The sequence below is a fragment of the Ursus maritimus genome, unplaced genomic scaffold (genome assembly GCF_017311325.1).
Source record: "Ursus maritimus isolate PB19 unplaced genomic scaffold, ASM1731132v1 scaffold_15, whole genome shotgun sequence".
In the NCBI taxonomy this organism is placed as follows: Eukaryota; Metazoa; Chordata; class Mammalia; order Carnivora; family Ursidae; genus Ursus; species Ursus maritimus.
The window spans coordinates 37,052,312-37,069,132 of NW_024423897.1; the positions used below are offsets into that span (position 1 = coordinate 37,052,312).

At 43.8% G+C, this 16,821-nt stretch overlaps 1 protein-coding gene across 1 annotated transcript in view; it reads right to left on the minus strand.

Annotated features, from left to right (window-relative positions):
* The window catches only part of RAI14 (retinoic acid induced 14), a 113,829-nt gene that overhangs the window by 30,809 nt on the left and 66,199 nt on the right, over positions 1 to 16,821 (minus strand). Inside the window, exon 3 of the mRNA XM_008692656.1 lies at positions 1,840 to 1,928. Coding sequence (XP_008690878.1) covers positions 1,840 to 1,928 — 89 coding nt within the window. The remainder of the gene's footprint in view (positions 1 to 1,839; positions 1,929 to 16,821) is intronic.

A 16,821-nucleotide genomic window follows, 5' to 3' on the forward strand; every position in this document is an offset into this window, starting at 1 on the left:
ACGCTACCCAGGCACCCCTGACTAATCTACTTCTTAACATTGAATGCAATGAAACAAATCTGTATTATAGCTCTAATTTATTCACTCTAAGCTAATTCCTTTAGATTAAGACTTTCTTAGAAAACTCCATCTACTATGATGACATACTTCTCATCGAGGATACTTTAGCCAGGGGCGCCTGGGTGGCTCAGTCATTAAACGTCTGCCATCGGCTCAGGGCGTGATCCCAAGGTCCGGGGGTCAAGCCCCGCATCAGGCTCCTCCGCTATGAGCCTGCTTCTTCCTCTCCCACTCCCCCTGCTTCTGTTCCCTCTCTCGCTGGCTGTCTCTCTCTCTGTTCAATAAATAAATAAAATCTTAAAAAAAAAAAAAGGGTACTTTAGCCAATCATACTGCCCTGGCCTATATGTGGCATGACTTTAAAGTAATAACAGTAAACTTTAAAAACAAGCAAAATAACTAGGTCTTGGGATTAAGGATGACTTTAATCAGTGCAACATAAATTAGTATTTCCCTTAAGGTAGTCACTTAAGGAAACCGTTCACTCTTCCATTGGTAATGACATTTCTCAAAGTTTTTTCTTTTCTTCTTCTTCTTTTTTTTTTTCCTCCGGAGCTTTCTGTGGTACTGCTCAGGAAAAGTATTTTGTCACTTCAATCACTCCCTATTTTTGACCAAAAATGGTTCTACCAGTTTGATACCTCAGTTACCTGACTTGACTTCAAGTGGCTTTTGGCCTGTCCTAAAAACACACAAATCTCTTCTCAAAGAATAAAGATCCCCTAACACTGAGATTTAAAAAAATAATGCCACAGACTTTTTGAAAATAATTCAGAAACGAGGTTCTCCAACCATATTTTGAGTATTAACAGCATTCTCACAATACCTGACTGACCTCCCCCGTCCAAGATGACTACTCTGAGGAAGCCAGGGTGTTGGGGGGAAGAAAAGGGATCCTTTATGGATTAATGCAAAGCCTAGAAAAAGACTATGGAAGTAGACTGATTTCATATTCCAGTAAAAACTAACAAAAGCCTGTTAGAAGCCATAGGTTCTGAAGTACAATCGAGAAATGAAAAGCCATCAGTAGTTGCTTTGGTCTGGCCAGCAGGCACAGAACCCCAGGCTGGAGACCCCAGGGGCTCCTTCCTGTAGAACAACGTTCATAAACAATAGGACTATGCTTTCTTTTCTCTCCATTTGCCTTGTTCGTCATCTATCAACTGACTTCACATTAGAATGACCTGGGAGCTTTATAAAAAATACCAGTTGGCTGGAAACCTTCCAACAAAGGAATCGGAATCTTGTATGTGTGGGGGGCGTATGTGTCTATACTGTTTATTCTTTTCCTTCCATTCTCTCCCTCCCCCGCCCTCCTCCCAGTTCCCAGGTGACTAAGATGCACTGAGGCTAAAGAAGGGGTGGGAACCACGGGCGGCCGGTCCAGAGGAAGATCACGGCTTCTGCCCACAGAGCTCACCTCAGCTCACTGACAAAATGCGCTCCTAAACAACTCACTGCATTTCAACACCTCATACAATGGTTCGTAGAAACAAAAATTAAGAGATGTTGCCTGGTCCATACATATAATCACAGAAAATAATATTTTAAAATACGGAATCAGAGGCATATAATTTCTAGTTGACTGACCACATACAAGATGAAAACTTGTAAAGGCACAAATGATGAAACCACGTCGGAGCCTAGTCATTAACGGTGATTCTAGATTCTTCTTTTGGTGTATCTGCAGATTGGAAATTTTCCACAGTGACTAGGTCTCACCTTTGTGATACCTAGTCTTGTGCTGGCCTGTTGATTTAAGAGATAAAGACCACATACCGGCAGTATCTTGGGCAGTCACGTCCACGCCATGTGTCACCATGACCCTGAGGCATTCCACGTGCCCTTTGGTAGCAGCAAGATGAAAGCTGAAAAAGACGTAAACACAGTCGCCTTAAGATTTCCACTCTGGAGCTCATCTCCAACAATGCTTTTCGCCGCTTCACGTACACTTTCTCTCACCGAGCTCCCCAACCACCTGGTGAGGAAGTATTACTAGCAACCTCGTTTTAAAGATGAGGAAGCTGAGGCTCCACGCGGTCTGATAATTTGCTCATTCACACTTTTTATTAAGTAACGGAGCAGGAGCTAAATCTTAGGTTTTCCAACCAAAAGACCAGGCTTGAAAGAGATAACTTCAACGACATCATTCATCTCTAAGAAACAAGAGAGTCCAAATTAGATTCAATTCCTAAATAATAAGTAATTTGTCAACTTTTTTCTGTTGTCTAGTGCTTTCACCAAAGCCATTATTTCAAAGTAACCTACTCTGTAAAGAGAAACCTAAGTCAATCAACAGTCATGGTTCTTAGACAACATCAGTGTCAAATCCACTGTTGTGTTGTAGCTGAATAATGGTAGTTGTACACAACTTTTGTTAGTGGTTTGTGTGTGCCAACCGTCCTTCTTCTCACTTTTATATGTCGTCTCTTTTCATTTCATAGTAGCCTTTGGAGGTGAGTCCTATCACTGTCGCCATTAGATGGCAGGTGTCTATACCCAGTCAGCTGCAAACAGCAGTAAGGAAAGCCCACAGGCTCCAGTATTCACTGGCATTTGGGAGTTCAAACAATGCTGGCATGTATAGACTTGCCATTAAATGAAGGGGTAACATCCAAATGCCATACCGATCATCCCTGGGGATGCCAAGGGTGAAGGGCGCTTCTACAGGCAGAAGTAATACACAGTTCCACCGGGCACTCGGGCCCAGAGGCTGAGAAGGCTCAAAACCTTGGGAAGGTCTCCTTCCTACAGAGGGAGGTTAATGAGCCTTCCACGTCTTCTCTTGCCTCAGTTCTACTTTGGGAGTTACTTTCTCAGGATACTTGGCATGTGGCATCTTACCTGAGTTAACACCCAGGTTGTATTTTTTCACAGGACAGGACCTACCACTGGGGCCCAGGGTCACACCCACATAGCAAATCCAAGACCTACACCATTTCAAACCCCAGTCATCTTGACCCCACACCTCTGCTCTGAAGCATGAGGCTGAGTGAAGGTGGACAGATCAGCAAAGGAGGACACGTCAGGTCTGGCTGCAAACCAGCCGCACCTTAGCTATGTATCTTTGGGAAGTCAACTTAACTCTCCGAGCCTCAATTTCCTTCATTGTAAAGTGTGGGGATGGCATCGGACGCGATCTGATGCTTCCTCCAGCTGTAACAACCTTCTCTGATTTTCACTGAATTGGCTCGAATCACACCAACTATTTCTGCACACGTGCAGCAACGTATGCGTCGTGTTGCCTCACAGCCAAATCAACCTTGTGGGTGATTCCACAGCACGGTCAGACCTTGATCCCATGGACTGAACTGGGAATGTGGTAACTTGTTTAAATGGAATTCTTGGTTAAATACAACTCAACCAAAAGAACCTCCCTAAAAGGCAGTACAGTAATACCCCTGCTTTCAGCATGGTTGGGCTAACCTAATTTACAGTACGTGAAGCTCACCTTTAAGCAGCAGAGAGTTTCTTTTAACTGATCTGGCTGGAAGGTTTCTAACATTTTTCAGCATTAGTAACAGTGTATGTTACATAATTTAATTGCCCTTGAGGACAGGAAGTCACCACTAAGAGCCTGGATTATTGATCTCTGCCTTCAAGACTATCAATCTAAATGCCCCAGATTATTAAGTCCTAATATTCATTGATATTTATCTTCCTAATGCCTGTGTGTTTGCTTCTAAGATGTTCACTCTGCTATCTCCTACGACCAGGGGAGAACTAAATCAAAACTATCCGGACGAGCCCTATCCTATGCTAAAGATAAAAGTACCAGAATTAGTCATTAGAGTGACACACACACACACACACACACACACACACACACACAAATATATCTATACATGTGTATAGATATATAACTTCTGATTAAAGTACGACATATGTAAAGAAAATTTCACATATCACAATTATATAACCTGCTCTATTTTCGCAAATGGTATATACCCATTTTATTTTCATATAAGGACACGGAACATGGCCACAGACCCAAAATGCCTCATTGTATATCCTGCTAGCACTCCAGAAATCTCTCCATGTGTCCCTTCTAGTTACAAACCCCCCAGCACATGTGTTTTGTATTTTTTCTGCTCGGAGGCTTCTTGGAGTGTCTCTGGATTGCACACACTATTTCCAGGGGTGAAATCGCAGGCACACATGATAAGGAAGCATGATTGTAAGTTACTACTGGACACTGGTAGACGGAGTCTGACGAACCCAGCATGCTATTCTATGCACGGAGGGTTTCAGGATCTTTAGAAGGTTAACAAGAATTGTAACAACAAGAATGGTAACAAGGCAGGAGAACTGAGGTGTTATGAAGTTGGGCTCAAAATCCAATCCTATGATAGAAACTTTCTTAGACATCTCTTTTTAAAATAAAAGCCCTTCTATCAACCTAAATCAACCCTCTTTGATGGCTGTAATACATTTTTTTGAGGGATCCAGTTAACTAAGGCCTCACTGCATACGCTTTAATAAATTGTGTGTGCGTGTGTGTGTGTGTGTGTGTGTGCGCGCGCGCGCGCGTGGCTTCGTTTTACCCTCTCTCATTACAGTTTGGATCAGGGAATGACTCTTTTCCTTCTATTCTGGGAACTCTCTATCTTTTCTCCTGCACAATATTGTGTCCTAATAAGAAAACAGCATAATGAAAGTCCTTTCGCAATTTTATCCTCATATATTTGACCTAAAATTTCAGCACTCACCACTCTTACAAAGTGAACAAAGTACAAATAATTAGAAATAGCAGATCATATAAGAACAGATATTCATGTTTGTAATTTTTTTTTAAAGATTTTATTTATTTGACAGAGAGAGCGAGAGAACACAATCAGGGGGAGCAGTAGAAGGAAAGGGAGAAGCAGGGTCCCTGCCGAGCAGAGAGCCCGATGCAGGGCTCAATCCCAGGACCTTGGGATCATGACCCAAGCCAAAGGCAGACGCTTACCCATCTGACCCACGTAGCCACCCCCATGCTTGTAATTTTATACTGCATGATGTTTTTAGCTAGTAAAATCATCCTTAATTGTTGTGATTCAATTAAATATATCACGATTTAAAGGTGTTTCTTAGAGAAAGGGGACGAGCATGAAAAGCAGAAAAGGGAAGAATTGATCATTTTAGCCAGAAGTTTCTAATTCATTTTTCCAGACAGACAAGGAATTCCACTATGCATCATCATATGTATTTCCAGGAAATGCAAGCGAAGTCAAGAAACATGACATGTCACTTTGTTCTTAGGGAATATTTACTAACGCTGTGCAGCATCTGTTGGCCCCTCCAGATCTGCCTTCCACCTTTCTCCCCTGGGTCAGTGGCCCCGGAAGCAGACCTTTTATGGACTGCATCCAACGGGCTGCCTTATCCTCTGGCTTCTGGTTGAGTTCCACTAATGGGAGGCACTTACGAGAGATAGGAGGATGAGAAGAGAGAGTTCAGGGCATTATCCCCCCTACTCCCTCCCTGTCAGGCCACCACTGGCTGTCACAGTCTTCCTCTACTTCCTCTATGAAGTTCACAGCTCTGGGGGCCAGTTGCCCCAAAGCTACAGCTGCAGGTCTCTCTAGGTTTCACCCCTTCAGGTTGGGGCGGGCGGGGGCACAAAGGAGAGGAGAGAATGTTGAAACAGATTCCCACTGTTACAGGCCCAGGGCTCCTTTCCCAACCCTGCTGGTTTGATCCTGACCACAAATTTGTAAATAGTTCCTTTCTTAAAGGGTCATCAGTGATCCTATCTGAGGGTGCTGTTTCCTACTGGGAACTTGGATGACACCGGTGCCACCAGGGTATTCTGTGTGTGATCACCCACGGGACGAACTGCTAGGTTCCTCTGGGTATTATTTGATTAAATATTTACAAGGGCAAATTCGGGCTTTTAAAAAAATGTTTCACCCCACATGTAATTAACTACTTAAGATATTTAAGCATTTGGGCTAAAATGCTTTGAGGGGAGAATATGCCAAATCACTTTAATTATACAGAATATGATATGGGACTTCAAAAGAGTTTTCAGATATAATGTTAGGCCAAAGCAGAAATCAGTTTAAAAGGCTCAAGAATACACCTCTCAAAGGACTGGAAAAACAACGGACTGAGATGAAAGCCACATGCAGTCTAGAATACCCCACTGTGCAATTAAGAAATTCAGATTTTAGCCTGGATTTGGTCTTGAGAGAATCACCAATACCCTATCCACAACACATACAAGCACATATAGTTGAAAATGGCTACAACTAGGTTCTCAAATTGGGAAAGCCTTTATGAGTTCATTAACATATCCAGTGGAATAACAAGGTTCTTCGGCAGTGAACTGGAAGTAAAAGAAGGTTTAGTAAAATGTACGATACCATATGCTATAGTCTATACTCTCTTGGTATACATGTACTATATAGTACTCCATACAATATATCCGAACTATATATACTACTCAATACTACACTATAATCTGTGGGCTAGATTTAGAAAGGGGAAATAGAACCATCAAGACATGTAGTTATTTTGGTATCTATTGACCATTCTGATTAACTCCTTAAAATAAACTATCTTTTATCTAATGTGTCATTGCCATAGAATTTGTCAGAAAATCATTTTACTACCTAACTTGGGACATAAGGTCTATAATGTGAGTTTGCTAAAACAATTACCACATTAAAGAAAACTAAAATGGTCAGGGTACTGATTTAGCTTTTTTTTTTTTTTTTTAATTTTTATTAGTAATCTCCATGCCCAACACAGGGCTTGAACTCCTGACCTTCACCAAGATCAAGAGTCACATGCTCTACCGATGAAGCTAGCTAGGTGCCCTAAGCTTTGCCTTGTTTTTATGCAAGCTGTACAAATGCAAAAGAAATAAGGCACAGATCAGACAATGACATGACTTTTTCCGCAACTCCCCAACAACCCATCTCTTATGTAGGGTAGCACTAAGAACTAGTTGCTTTACGCTCCAACAGCAACCAATTACCGACAAAAAGAGCTGTGTCATTGTGTTAATCCTCCTTAGAGAGAAAGTGGCTGGAAGATAGAGCCCTGTCTTCTTTCTCTCATCCCTGTGCCTAGAAAGAAGTTCTTAATCAGGAGTGGAGTAAATGCCATAATACACAAGGGTAAGATGGGAAAAGGACATTGTTGCTATTGTGTATTTAATTTGGACAACCAGTCATTTTAAGGTTTTAACTTCAGAAATTCCTAATAGTCATGATTTTGAAAATTAAACAAAACGTCTAACATCATAGCTTTACTAAAACTTAGAAGAATGACAGATGTAGTAGTCAGATGAGAAAGTATAACAAGAAAATGATATTGGGGAGATAAGACATGTAATATTTAAGGGCTCAGACTGAGTAGGTTTCAATCTGCGTTTTGCCATTTATTAGTGTGTGATCTTGGGCAAGAGGTCTCCGCATCTCGGTTTCCACATCTGTAAAATGTGCTGTGAGGAATAAATGACTTACATATAAGAGCACTTGGCAAAATGTGAAGCACATGGTAAATGTCCCCCACCCCCCAAAAAGCCACCAATTGTTATAGCCTCACCAACTGGAGGCAAGGCTGAAGAGTCCAGGATGTGTTGCTTGATAAAAGGATTTGTTTCAATGTTCAGAAAAGACAGGCTAGTAGGAGTTAAATCAGAACCACCGCTGCTTAGGAAATGAAGAAGGAAAGGGAAGGAATAAAACCGATGTGCACTCCACTGAATGGAAACTCGGGGGAACAAAGTTGTAGACGACAAAAAAAGCCATCCAAGCCTAGCTTTGTCTCACACTTGAGCTGCTAACATTCTGGCACCTTTCACGGAAGTGATAATCCTCAAAGCAGGATTTGGCAGCCGTGAGTCATTAGCATTTAGGCTCTGAATGAGAACAAAAAGCAGGGCCAACTTTTAATAAGATACTCAAGTGGGAAGTTGGGTTCGGTTGGGTGGAAAAACATGGTTAGCCACTGGCAGGACCTGGATTTGTAAATGACAGTGAGCAGGTTTCTTTTCTTATGCAGTGACTGATAAATGTAGGCGTCCTGGGTGGTGGCCATCCAGGTGACTGGTGGGTTGGGGGCTACCCTGTCTGGATTGCAGGTGGGCATCTAGAGGTTACCGAATGCTTAGGGAGCAGATGGTGCCCCCAGTCAGCACATAACTAATGAAGAGTATGGTTGGTGCCTCTAATATCCTGTATCCTGGATGGCTGGTAAAGAAAAACACCTGTAAAGAGTTTGCAGATCTGGGTGAGGTGGGGGAAGAAAAGAGTGTATGTTGATTAACACTACCCCCTCACCCCAAAACAGTCTTTTTTTTTTTCTTTTTGAGATTTTACTCATTCGTTTGACAGAGAAAGAGAGAGAGCACAAGCAGCGGGAGCAGCAGGCAGAGAGACAGGAGAAGTAGGATAGCAGAGAGACGACATGGGGTTCGATCCCAGGACCCTGGGATCATGACCTGAGCCAAAGGCAGACGCTTAACCGACTGAGCCACCCAGGCGCCCCAACCCCAAAGCAGTCTTGACAGTGTTCTCAGGCATTGGAGCTAACCCAAGTATGGGATAATTTTCATATTTCCATAGTTGCATATTTTTATAAGTACTGCTATAGCTAAATATATCAATTCACTCATATATTTATACTATGATACCAGGGTATTTACGTGCCAGACACTGTTCTAAGCACTGAGAAACACGTGGCTCATGGATCTTGGCTTTCAGTAGGAAGTCTAAAGATAAACCAGTGGTTCTTAACTAGGGGTGATTTTGCCCTACTGAAGGGAGATTTGGAAATGTCTGGAGACAGTTTTGATTATTCATGGGGTGGGTGGTGGGTGGTGGGCATATTCTACTGGCATCTAATGTGTGAAGGCCAGAGATGCTGTTGAACACCCTACAATGCACAGGACAGCTCCCCACGGTAATTATCTAGTCCAAAATGTCAATAATGTCAATATGTCAAAATGTCAATAGTGCTCAGGTTGAGAAACTCCGATAAATCATTAAAAACAAATGTATAATGCTAAAATATAATTCTATTAAAGCAAGTTAAAAAGTGAGAAAAATGAGATTTTAATCTTTTTATTGAGATGTAATTCATATACCATAAAATTCACCATTTTTGAACGTACAATTCAACTGTTTTCAGTATATTCACAAATTTGTGCAACTAACATCACTATCTAATTCCAGAACATTTTCACTGCCCTAAAAAATCCACATGTCCATTAGGAATCACTTCCTATTCCCATGTCTTCCCCAGCCTGGCAATCACTAACCTACTTTCTGGCTCTATGGATCTGCCCATTCTGGACATTTCATAAACATAGAATCATATACAATATGTGGTCTTTTATGTCTGGCTTCTTTCATTTGGCACGTTTTCAAGGTTCATCCATGCTGTAGCATGTATCCATACTTCATTCCTTCATTAAAAATATTCCATTGTACGGATAGGTCACATTTTCTTTATCGATTTGTTGGTTATGGACATTGGGTTGTTTCTACTTTTCAGTTACTATGAATCATGCTGCTAAAGCATTCCAGTGCAAGTGTTTGTGTGGACACTAGTCTTTAATGCTAGTGAGTATACACACCTAGGAGGGGAACTGCTGGGCCAGTGGCACCCACGCTGAACTCTCTGAGCTGCCGCTGAGCTAGTTTCTCAAGCAGCAGCACCATTTCACAATGCCAGCGACAACACACGAGGGCTCCAATCTTGCCACATTCTAGCCAAGACTTGCTATTGCCTGGTGAATTTTAATTTAAGAGATGAGAATTTAATTACAACCTAAATTTTCCAGAGAAGCAACGTTTAAGTCTTTCTTAATGAACCCTTTGAAGTAGTTATTTCAGCTAATTATCAGCTGAAATTTCCCCTTAGAGGAATATAAAAGAGTGAATGCAAAACAAATTCGGAATATCCTTTGGCTTTGTCTCCCATGTGGGCTTTTACTCCTCATTAAAAAAGCGTGGCCTTTCCCTTTGAAGACAGGAAATGTCATTCAAGAGTCTACATAGCAACGAATGAGAGATTTTGTTGGCTTCTCTCTTCAGACCAGTCAAGAATTCAGTGGAAGACGGAAGGGTATAAAAATCTTCCACCCGCTCCTCTGTCCCCTGGCCCAGGGACAGGGGCACTCGTCACTGCCCAGGGATAGACAGGGTAGGCTCTCCAGATTCTAGTGTAGCTGAAGTGGGGTCTTCGAGAGCCGAAATCTGGGCTACTCAGAGTGGTCCATGGACCAGAAGCTCATGAGAAATGCAGCTCTCAGTCCCCACCCCACATCTCCTGAATCCAAAGCTCTGTTTTACAACTTGCCAGCTGATTCCCGTGCACATTCAAGTTGGAGAACCCCTGCTCTAAGAGGACAAGTTAAGAACCTCACACCATCATTTTTACCAAGGCGCCCATTGCTTCAAAGTTCTTGTGAAGACATGATCCCCTCAGCCTTAAAAACAAACTCGTGGGTATGTTCCACAAAAAAAAAAAAAAAAAAAAAAAAAAAGGAACCTACGCTCTTTTAAGTTTCATTATAATAGGGAATGTTTAGCTTTGCTTCTAAAACTCAGCTGCGCCCTTGCACAGAGAAGTAACTGAAAAGAGGACAAACAGAGCAGCCTGAAGATTTACATAATACCACTTTGATCCCTTTGCCGCTTATTGATATTAGGAATTTCTCTGCTTTTGTCACTTGGAAAGTTCCCAAGGTTTCTGCGCTTAAGAGTTTTGTGACTCCCAATCTCTCTTTCTCTCTCCCTGGGGCACCCCTGCCCTCCACAACGAGTTCTGCTTTAACTCATTACATCCCCCAACCGGCCTAGGGGAGGGATAACTATTATCATCCCCATTTTCCAGAGAAGGACGTAAACGGAGGCGCAGAGGAGTTCAGTAACTCACCCCGAGCCCCAGAACTACCAAGCAGGGGACCTAACCGAGGCACTCTGCCTGCACGGCCAGCCCTTCATCACTATGCTGAGAGAGCGCAAGTTGTTAAATCACTCGCAAACTGTGAAACACTACAACTTGTCGGCTGTGGAGCTCTTTAAAAAACCAAGCTGAAATTTAAAAAAATGGAAGTATTTGGCCAAAAAAGCAAACACAGGCTCCTCACTGGGGCAGATCCGGGTTGTGAGGGCTCTCCAACGGCTGGGAATGCGATCGCAGCGCTGAAGCAAACACGGCCTGCGACAGAGGTTCCGCTTCCTACAAAAGCACTCAGCGAGTTGTGCAAACCTTCCCGAAATAAATGCCTCGGAACAAGGCTGGAATATTTCTCAAGGCTCTTAACCCGAAGGGGATTTGAGCTGTTGCTATTCCGAAGCCCATGAGTGATGGCCTGGAAAGTTCCTTCTATCTTCCAGAGTAATAAACAATTCTTCTGGTTTCTGACTGCCAGCTGAAACATATATTTGGAGGAAATACAAACTCACAAGCCTCCTTTTAGAAAGACTCTGATTTTTTTCCAGCGTATTCATTCATAGAAAACTTCTTTCAAACCCAACTGCTGCCCTTCACTACAACCCCAGCTCCCGATCCCGAAGGGGCTGGCAGACTCAGGTCAAGAATGCAACAGGCTGGCCACCTCAATCAGACCTCCAATTCCTCCCACTGCCTCTGCAACCAACTTTCCCTCCTCAAATCAAGCAAACCATCATGCCCACACAAAGAAATGATCACACAGCAAACCTTACCAGCACTAGCCACACCCAGAGTCCCAGAGTGTTAGAAGGTTCCAGAAGGATAGGCTGATCCCACGTCCTCGATTCACAGATGAAGACACTGAGGCTCAGAGAGGTTAGTAAATACGTAACAGAGCAGGACTTGAATTCACTGCCCTGGCTTGAAGAGCAGTTTCTCCCGAATAAATCCACATCTCCTTCTTTCCTTTTAAAACACTTTATTTCCCAGAGAGGGGTCGCTATGGTCAATGAGGTTCGGATATCCTTCATGGTAATAATAACCAGCTTTCCATCATCCTAGAGAGCAGCAGCATCTCCCAAACACCTAAAATCGCCTGTTCTTTAATTGCATTCTTTCGGTGAGACCTATTTCTGGAGGGGGAAGAAAGGATCCTAAATCATATTAAATCAAGAAAGCTAAGTATTCGGAATTAGGATTTCATCCCAAGTCCATCCCCTGACCCATCAGGCTTTCCCTGAGGAGGCCTGGCTTCCATTTTGACCTCACCTTGCAGCTCTCTCCCTGTTCACTGGGCACATTAAGCCCTCTTCCAACTCAGGGCCTTTGCCTTGCTGTTCCCTCCCCCAGGACAACAGTTCCAGGAAAGTGCATGGCTCATCCTCTCATTCCATTCAGCAATCCGCTCCAATGAAGGGGTCTGCTCAGAGAGGCCCTTCTTTTCCAAGTTTATTCAACATGGCCTCTTCATTCTCTTCAGTGCACCTGATATCACATTAAGGAAGCATTTGTTATCTGCCGCCGTTGGCCGTACTTGCCACGAGGGCAGAGACTTTGTCTTGCCTACTGCAATTTTCCTGGCACGAAGACGTGATTTTTTTTTTTTTTGATAATGCAAATCTTTAGTTTTGAATTTGCTTTTCCAGTCTGAAGTTTCGGCATTTCCTTAAACCAAGGCACACATACAAACTGGCATGACCATGTCTTTCTCAGGTTGTGAGTTCTTAAAACTTATGTTATTAGAAGCTTGATTTTGCCTCCCAACATCATATCGTACTGTGATTCTCAAAGCATGGTCCGCGGGACAGCAGCATCGGCATCACCCAGATGTATTCGTTAGAAATACAAATTCTTGAGATCCTGTCCAGACTCTGGGGTGGAGGCAGCCATGCGTTTTAACCACCCCCTCCCAGGTGATTCTGATACGTATTCCATTTTTAGGGCGGTTGCATGATAGGAAGAAGTATGAACTCAAAGTCAGCATTCTTTGGTTTGGGTCTCCACTCTGCCATCCCCAAGTGATGACACAACACACGGACTCAAATTCGTTGGCCTCAGTTTACTCATCTGGTCCATAGGATCAAACGAGGCTTAACTCACACTAGGTACTACGGTGGGATACTCCTTAATCCTACAAGATCTGGATTCCCATTTCAGATCACAATCTGAGGGTTAGGAAGGCAGGACTGTCTAACAGCGTCTAGTTATAAAAGCCTTGAAAACCGGGATTCTGCTCGATCCCAGGGATCAACTCTACGGGCCCAGAGACAAATCCCCGCAGGCAGAGGAATGCGGTGGCCACGCAGCTCTCAGCCATTTCAGAAGCAGCTCCCACAGGGACCTGCTCACTGCTTCTGTTAGCAACTGATGTGGCGGAAAGTCTGAGGAAGGCCAACACCGGCTGCCTTCTCCCGCTAAATGTTTTGGATAGATATAATAAAAGATGATTGACATAAAGAAAATAAAGCGTGTAAAAACAGGATTACTGTCCTTTAAGTGCCTACAAGTGTGAATGGAATCAGCAGTGTGGCTCTGGGGACAGAGCTCTCCTGGGGACCGGGATGGAGGGGGGCGAGGAATGCTGAGATGAAAGACCACATACTCAGAGCTAAGAAACTCCATGACATTTAAGCTGAGCGTTGACTCTTTTCCTTCAGGATTGGTTTCATAAATGTGGTCTGGAAATAGCACTTGGGCTTTATGAAATCTCCATTAGGACACTGATATGTCTTTTGCATTCATGAAAGATCCCCAGACTTTAGAACCTAGAGCCTAGAATGGGGGTGATGTGCACTAATTCCCGAAGCTTTCTGACCCACACTGTCTGCTCATAAATTACTCCTGGGTGACTGAGAGCATCATAGGAGAAAAACCTATGGGAAACTGACATGGTCTTTATTTTTTAAAATTAAAAAATTTTTTTTAATTTTTTGACATGGTCTTTAAAATGTGTGAAGGAATGAACTGTTTGTTGAATGAAAGACACACATAAAAGCCCCTAGCCCGGTGGTGGGACACGCAATATTAACATGATTAATAGCAACTCCTTTCTTATTAATTGGGTAAGACTGGGCTCTAACACTGATAGTCTAATAACAGGGATATGATAAGTACATAGGTAACCAAGACCCATTAAATCCCTGGAGGTTTGAGAGAGGTAACCGCGAGAGCAAGCTCGGCCACTTTGGAAATTAGGAAAGGCTTCGTAAAACTGGGCCTTGGATGGAACCAAGACTTGGTGGACGAGTGGTGGCAGTGGAATTTTGGAAGGTGTAAATTTCGGGGCCCCCGGTGAGAAAGCACAAGTGTTTCTCAAGGACGGGCACATGCTAAGTGATCTTACAGGCCTCAACCTGTAAGCGGCCTGGCTGCCGTGGGCGTGAGAACCTCCCGCTGCAGGTGCCCTCCTCCCTCCTCCCTTCTCCCTCCTCCCTCCTCTCTCTTGGGCTTAGGATGGGCAAGATCACTGCACACGCTGCGATCCATGCCCACTGCTCTGCTCTCGACCACACAGAACCACATTTCCCAGGCTCTCCTGACATCTGCGCGTGGGGGTTGGTCCAGCTGAAGGAGGACATGGCCAGAGAACTGGAGGGAAGGGTAAAGCCAGACTGCCTCAACCTTGAGCCACAATGACCCATTTGCATGTCTGAAGTCCCTCCTTCTCAACAGCCATAACCCAGCTTTGAAAAGTTTTAAACTGAAAAATCCTGTGATCCCACCCAGACTTGATCAATGTTGGGTTTTTAAAAAAGATTTTCAAGCAATCTCTACACCCAATATGGGGCTCGACCTCAAAACCCTGACATGAAGAGTCATATTGCTCTAACAACTGAGCCAGCCAGGCGCCCTTATCAACGTAGTTCTTAATTTTCCAATCTATTCGCATCAGTTTGCACTGCTGTGGTTTCAAGCCTTCCCTCTAAAGCACGGTTTTGCAATAAGATCTGCTCAGCTGTAACACACAGCACTATTTCTCCTTAAAAACCTGGTGTCGGGGTGCCTGGGCGGCTCAGTTGTTAAGTGTCTGCCTTCGGCTCAGGGCCTGATCCCAGGGTCCTGGGATTGAGCCCCACATCAGGCTCCTATGCTGGGAGCCTGCTTCTTCCTCTCCCACTCCCCCTGCTTGTGTTCCCTCTCTCGCTGGCTGTCTCTCTCTGTCAAATAAATAAATAAAATCTTGAAAAAAAAAAAAAGATAAAAAAAAAATAAATAAAAAACCCAGTATCTTATGTTACTTTAACGTAATTTACCTGAAGCCCCAATTTGCCATTTTATTTTGTGCACAAGCATTATGCATACATATATGTACAAGTGTGCATGCTGGGGGGGGGTGGGGAGAATCACCATGGCTCCCTGGGCCTTCCTCAGCCCACCAGGAACCCATCACTGGGTAAAGCCTGTCGGGGAAGCTGGGGGCTAAGGAACCTGGGGTCTACTGTGAAATGTCAAATACAGGGGTTCTCAGTTTAGCCAGCCATTCAAGTCACCTGGGTGCTTTAAAAAACCCCACACCTACTGAACCCCGCACCAATTACACAGGTGTCTCTGAGGATGACACCAGCATTTTCAAAGCTGTCCAGGTGATTCTAGTGGGACTGAGGTTGAGAACCACTAACCAGGAACTCCAATGATAAGCTCCTGGAGAAGGGAAAAAAACCGTAACTGTGGTGTCCTTGCTTTTCTTTTCAATTTGGGATAGGCTCAACTCGTGCTGTGATCAACACCTACACTGTCCTTCTTGCCCAATCCGCCCCATCCACTTTTCAAGACCACCTGACATCACACCTCAGGCAGAAAGCATTTGTTGGCCACTCCCCTGATACACCATCTCTCCCCAGCTTGAACCCCTCACAGTATTTCATAGTTCGGCACTTAACCATCCTCCAGTGCTTTCCCCGGTCTTGTCTTTTCGGCCAGATGCTATGCATTTTGTGGCTAAGGCCATATGTCCTCCTCCTTTTGTATATGCTTACAAGGGTTTGGAACATTTTTTTTTTTAAAGATTTTATTTATTTATTTGACAGAGACAGCCAGCGAGAGAGGGAACACAAGCAGGGGATTGGGAGAGGAAGAAGCAGGCTTCCAGCGGAGGAGCCTGATGTGGGGCTCGATCCCAGAACGCTGGGGTCACACCCTGAGCCGAAGGCAGACGCTTAACGACTGCGCTGCCCAGGCGCCCCAGGGTTTCGAACATTTTACATGCAGGTAAGGGAGTACCTCCCAACTGGTAGATTAATTGAACAAACATTTGGGCACCGTTGCAAGGTAGGAACAGAAGTTTTATCACCTTCAAAAATCTATGTGACCGAAAGCAAAGTGGATGTGCAATCGAGCAATTAAATCCTTCAGTTTATCCCCCTGTCAGATACCAATAGGTTTTCCGAAAGGCGTAGGGTGATTGTGCCTGGAAGGTCATTCCCCAGGGAAGGAGGCTGTGGTCACACACAAGTATGTCACAGCTGTAAGCAAATTAGTTTGGCAGCCCTCCGCGAGATCTGGAGAGAGCAGCCCAGACTGCACGGCCTGATTTCTAAGACGGAACTGCTATATTCCTACTCTGAGAAAACAGGAAAAGTGTGCAACCAGCCACCAGACAGAAAAGCCCTTTCTGTACTGATTTGCAGAATTCAAAGACTACCTCCCCCTATTTTATATTTAAGCTCCATGGAGTCATCTAAAAATACAAGTTTTTGCTTTCAAAACAAAAAGATCAGGTTTCTGAAATGTGGACGATGTATGCACACCATATATATATATAATGTCTATTCACACATGCCTGGGTGGTAGTTCTTCAAATACTATAGTCCCAGCAGTGATTTTATTTAGTCTGGTTATTCCTAAGGCAAACATACATAACTT